This window comes from Panicum hallii, chromosome 3 (genome assembly GCF_002211085.1).
Source record: "Panicum hallii strain FIL2 chromosome 3, PHallii_v3.1, whole genome shotgun sequence".
Lineage (NCBI taxonomy): Eukaryota > Viridiplantae > Streptophyta > Magnoliopsida > Poales > Poaceae > Panicum > Panicum hallii.
Window position 1 is genome coordinate 33,780,363 of NC_038044.1, and position 5,888 is coordinate 33,786,250.

Here is a 5,888-nt window from a genome sequence, read left to right on the forward strand (position 1 = left end):
GTGATGCAGTGTTTGGGAAGCTCCTTCACTCCTCCCATACCAAGTAAGGCAATTGCACGATAGACTTGTGCGTAGGGCGCTGGGAACTCTGATTTTGGGGTTCCAATGGGGGCAGTTTTCTTGGCCTTTAGGTCAAAGAAAGCATAGATTAATGGATTAATAATAGAGCCGATCACTATACCATATACATGCCCAGCAAACACAGCTCTTGGGGAAGTCAGCGTCATATAAGCTGTCTTGTGGTCTTGCACCGCCTGTGATGAAATGTTAAGACTCATGAAGGCTGCACCGCAAGCTACAAGGCTAACAACAACTGCACCAGGTGCGGCATACGACGCTGCTGCGATGAAAAGTACGAACTTGGCATATGTTGGTGCAACTGACCAATCTGTGAGACCTGTTCCGTATGTATTGCTGAAGATAAAAATTGGAATAATGGTGAATAACAAGGCTAAGTGATGGAACTGAATTTCACGGAAGATCCAATGGCTAATGACTGAACATATAACTGCGAATCCAATGTATCCGACCACTCCTGCGATAGCAGGGACACGATTACCAATAAATACCTCAAGCCTTTTGCGATCATCATAGTTAAGGCTGGGGTGTTTCAAGATATATTTAGCTGCCCCAGAATCATTTTCTTCCGTTTTTTTGTAGAAGTCGATTATCAATGCAGTAGTAAGTGTAATGAAGTTGAATATTCCCTCGGTGACGACCATTGTTAAGCCCATGAAAATCTACCACACAACATAGAAGAATTCTTTGTCATGAAATGATTACCAAAATGTATCCTAACATTAATATAATTGTATACAATATCCTCAATGAATTTATAAATAAATCTCTAAATATTTTCATCTTTTTCCAATAATATCTTCAAAAATAAATAATTTTAAATAGAAAGGGTTACATGTTATGATAGTATGTTTCATTTTGAATAAACTAATATCATTTTTATGTTCTCAATCTTTATTATTTTTTCTACCCATAGTCAAAGTTTAAAAGGTTTGACTTGAAAAAACTCTAAAAGTAGCTATTTTTTAGGACAGAGGGAGTACTCAATTTCTCCAAGTCCTACTGCAGCATTTCTATGAGCTGTCAGTGTTGGTTGAGTAAATCCCAGGAAATGTGGAGTCTTTTTGAACCAAGTTACAAGTGCATAAAGGAAGTGATTTGGAGCAACATCTCTATTTCATAAGCAAAATTCCCACAAAAACATAAAACCGTACCTAGCACCATCCATTTCACCTTGCCAAATTGACCGCCTTTTATTAAATGTATTCGTTGCCATTTCACATGAATAATGCACTCAGCAGTTTGATAAATCATCTAAGGAGGAAGACACTAGAAGGTCGCCCTATGAACATCAGGTGATGTTAACTTTGGACATCTAGGGAGAAAACCACACGGATATGGTGCAGTAGTTTTGATGTTCTTGAACTAAAAAAAATGAACTGTAGACAGCTTTGCAGTATATTAGATGTTGTTGAATTAGTTTACGTATGAAACATCTATTTTTCTAGGAAGTGTTTAGGACATAAGATTTTTCACCATTGCTTATGTATTGTTTCCTACAAAATTCTCCTTGCATACAGAAGAGAGCATGATATAGTTTGAGGTTCATCTGAATTTGATAAAGAGAGGATTTTAAGACAGCATATTCTTCATCATCGACACCATCTGTGTTGGGAAACTAAATTAAGATGATTCAAATAAAATTCATATGCATTAGTCATGGGTACCTTGTATCCATTGACTCCATTCAGAGTTGAAGGACTGTCAGTGAAATACCATTGCCCTCTTTTACTTTCAAGGTAAGGATATAAGATGGCTCCAGAGATGATGGCCCCAAAAAGCAATCCAAAGTTTACAACATGTGGGACAATCATACCAACACCCAAAAATGTTGTAGAGAAATCAAAAAAGAATCTGTAAGTGTAAAAAACAAGTTAGTACTTCAAATATTATAGTTAAATTTATAAACCTGAAATAGTAAATTTGGTGGCCACAAAATAAGCTATCCATGTCCAGACACAAAACCTTTTCTGTACTATCCTCTGTACTTAGCTTGGTTGTGAGGATATACATGTTCTATGTTGGTTATCTAGACCATCCGAGGTCGTATGACACATGGCAAATGTGAACGGAGGCGAATATCTGCAGTTGTTGCCCTACTGTCCAAGTGGCATTAAGCGCAATCCAGTCGATCCATTTGAATCGAATGGCCATCAGGAATATTTTGTTGTCTTATCCACTCGACGATGTGCACAGCTGAAAGCACCTCCTTGACCTCAGCTCCACGGGTACTCTCTGCCATCCACCATGATCGCCACCACTACTCCGAGCGAGTTCCCTGGTTCCACTTTGCCTGTAATTGTGAAGACCATGGATCTCCCACAACTAACTCCCACACACAGGCCCTTGCTAGCCAGCTTGATATTCCTCTATGTCGATGTTGCGGGTCGCTGCTGTTGAGAACTGTGACTGTTCATGCCGTTCTCTGTAACTCCACCCGCTAACAAACTAGTGCACATGGTGGCTTTCACAGATCTCAGAAATAGTTGCGCCAACCAGATAGGAATAAATGGTTGGATTGCGCTTAATTCCACCTATGCATTAGCAGGTAGAACTGAAGAGGATCTGCGTCCTATCTGAATGGACTCCTTTTTATGAATATAAGTTAACAATATGCTAAAACTATATGTTACTTCATATATATGTGTGTGTATATATACCCATATGCTATTATACATGTTAGGTGTAGCTACACCTAACTAATTAGTAAATAAATTTTCAGTAATAACTATTGCGCGCGATTACTGTACACCATTTTTCATTATACATTATACATTTTACTGAACGTGATTCAGTAATTTCTGATCAGTTTGGTCAGTATATCACCTCCAGCGTATATCATAGAGAGAGAGAGTTTACATTTGAATATCATAGAATTAATTTATCAGCATACTCAAATTTTGATAGATGAGTATGCAACAATACACAACATGTAATTAAAATGTAGGAGTAACTACACATGGGAGGCTCGGCAAACAAAGCTTAGTGATGCAGAGAACTAGCACGGTTTTTCAAATTTTGTGTTTAATTTGTTGTTTCTATTTAGAAAGGTAGCATTTTGGATTGTTCAAACAATATATATGTATATATATATACACTTTCGAACTTATGGAGTACTGGCTGATTGTGGTAGCGTTATCACAAACAATAATTGTCGAGAAAATAATTTTTGAATAGCATATTTCTCACCTACGCTTATATAGTTCTAGCCCAAATGTAGGAAAGACGCCAAATCCACAACTATCACCTCCAGTGTAGAACCACTGGAACATAGACCAACAAAAGCTTGCCACAAATGCTCTCACTATAGCCTTAACTTGCAACCTGAACTGAAGATGAAGATTATTGCAAAGACCCCAAAATAACAAATAAATTCAGAGACATTCATGTTTGACTGAGAAAGGATAAACTTTACTTTGCTACGTAAGCTCCCTGAGGGGTATGAAAACTGTTGATAAGGTGAGCCACAACTGAGCCGGTTGGAAATAGCAGTCTGTAGTCGACAATCATGATCTATGTGTAAGAAGAAAAAAGGCATCAGTGGATTGTTAGTATGTTCACTCACTCTCTATAGGTCTCTCTCTTGAGTGTGTGTGTGTGAGAGAGAGAGTACGTAGCATCCTTGCCTAGTTTTGGTTAATAAAACATTATACTATACTACAAGGAGAAATGAGGGTATATGCATGTCGAGTTTCCATCACACTTTCTTTTACTATGTGGTTATATCGCAATTATTTAATACAACAAAAAAATCTACTTTTGAAGCTTCCATGACACCACTGCAAGTTTGACAGCAATTTTCAAGTTTAATAACTCGTGTTAAACTTGAGACTATTATATTGAATCTACTACTTGAAATATTAGTTGTGCTATATTTGTATAGACTGAACTCTAATGATCTAAAGTGGATGCGGATGGAAAATAAACTTGCATATATGCATGAAGACAGTGGTAATTTGTGTGATTGTGGTTATATTTACATATATAAAGTTAGAATAGTTTTAGCTTTGCAGTTTTGTCCATTTATCGGTTCGAAAATGTGAAAACAAGGACAAATAACATTTTATTTGTTTTATTGATGCTTGGATTCGACGTATCTACATTCCTATAGAATTACGTTACCTGCACCAGCGGCAGCGTTGCCATTATTGCCACCATACCAACGGTGAGTAGGAAAAACCCATATGTTCCAACGGACACGTCGACAATGTCTCTTTTATCTGGGTTATCATTAAGAGATTTTGCTACCACAGTAAACAATCCAACAAAGTAGTTTCCGAAGCCACCTGGAAGAAATGACAAAACTTGATCAATCCTAAGGGCAAAAATAATTGATATGCAATGCAAAATAAAATCAGACAAGACACTGATTTGATCTTGACATTGTTGATCATGCACTGATTTGTATAGACACAAGAACAGCAAGGAAATGTCCATCGTTACCAGCACGTTATACTTACAAGAGAGTGAAATATTGATGCAGGTTATTGTACTGGTCTGTAGGAAGATATTCTCCTGGCGCGTGAATGGCGATGCGGCTATGCCACAGCGTCGCATCAGGCCAACAAGGCTTCTGAGTACGACAAAGCTGAGGATGTTGATAGGCATGTTGAATGCTCCTACAACCCCGACTTTCATGTAGATCTTCAGGGTCACCATAGAGAAGAGGCCCGCAAGCACGATGGCTACGAGCATGGCTCGCACCGTCACCTGCCCCCAAAACCCATGATATGGCTGCCCCTCAAATGCCCTCTCCACGGAGGGCATGGACTCTCCGATCGTTGCATCCATGGTGAGGTGCGCCTGCTTGCTCGAGCTCAAGCTCTCCTTGTGATATTGCTAGTATTTCTGATTACGGTTGGAGAATGTTTCTTTAGGAGGGTAGGCATGGGGTTGGGAGTAGTGTTGAGAGGCCGAGAGGTATTATAGCGAGGTGAAGAGTAAAAATAGAATGCGCAGCAGATATTGGCTGCGGCGAGAGGTGGTGTTTCCCATTACGTGGTAAGCAGTGAGCAAAAGGAAGAGTTCAAACGCGAGTAGGGTGACGTGAGGCTGACAAATTTAGCGATGCATATATTACGGCAACGACCAGACTTTAATAATTTCCCCCCGTAATTCAGATCCTGAACCACCACATATGTTTTGTTATTTTTTTAACTCCAGTACTCATATCTCTCTATTTTTAGACTTCTGAATTAGTTGCTGTGAACTACCTCCTGTTTTGATGGTTGACATTATTCCACAATGATGAGCTCGTCATATTCCATTTTTGACAAATTTTGATATAACAACAGTTTGGAAAATTGAATTCCATGCACCTTTCTAGATGAATGAAAATAAGGAGAAATTGATTCAAATTTCAACATCCCTGTTCTACATCAATGCAGAGGCTTCCCATTGTGTTGAGGAAGAGGAAAGGCAGAAGGCTAAGAGGATGAAGGACGATGTCAACTTTGTTGCTTTCAACCCTCCTAAGAATCAAGCTGAATCAGGAAGCAGCAAGCAACATAATAAGAGGAAGCATAACAAGCATAAAGTGAACTATTCTATTTCACATAAGAAAATTTATGATGAGAAATGGTGCAAGTTTTGCAAGTCACCTAAGTATCTGCAAAAAGACTTTGTTGGCTTTAAGTAGTGGCTGAAGAACAAAGCTATTGATGTTGTTTCATTTACCGATGAATTATTTCAGTTAACTTTTCCCTAATACCTGGTGGATTAATTTAGGTGCCACTATGCACATTTTCAATTCATTGCAGGTATACTGTTCGCTGTGAACTATAAGAGAGGAGGAGCCAAGTCTAAGAGTC

At 38.6% G+C, this 5,888-nt stretch overlaps 1 protein-coding gene across 1 annotated transcript; it reads right to left on the reverse strand.

The window, feature by feature from the left end:
• Nucleotides 1-3,263: 3,263 nt before the first annotated feature.
• LOC112885403 (probable metal-nicotianamine transporter YSL3) lies at nt 3,264-4,903 on the reverse strand. The gene is made up of 4 exons (XM_025951031.1): nt 4,539-4,903; nt 4,201-4,364; nt 3,494-3,591; nt 3,264-3,402 (listed from the first exon to the last, which is right to left on the reverse strand). Exons 1-4 carry the CDS (start codon nt 4,867-4,869, stop codon nt 3,264-3,266), a joined length of 732 nt encoding a protein of 243 aa, XP_025806816.1. The 5' UTR covers nt 4,870-4,903.
• Between the last annotated feature and the right edge of the window lie 985 nt (nt 4,904-5,888).

Bases quoted from the DNA above. Each gene is read 5' to 3' on its own strand.
- LOC112885403 (XM_025951031.1), bottom strand. From the start codon at position 4,869: ATGGATGCAACGATCGGAGAGTCCATGCCCTCCGTGGAGAGGGCATTT. The intron at 4,365-4,538 runs GTAAGTATAACG...CATTTCTTCCAG, and splicing joins CATCAATATTTCACTCTCTT to GTGGCTTCGGAAACTACTTT. The intron at 3,592-4,200 runs GTAACGTAATTC...TCTTACACATAG, and splicing joins CAACGCTGCCGCTGGTGCAG to ATCATGATTGTCGACTACAG.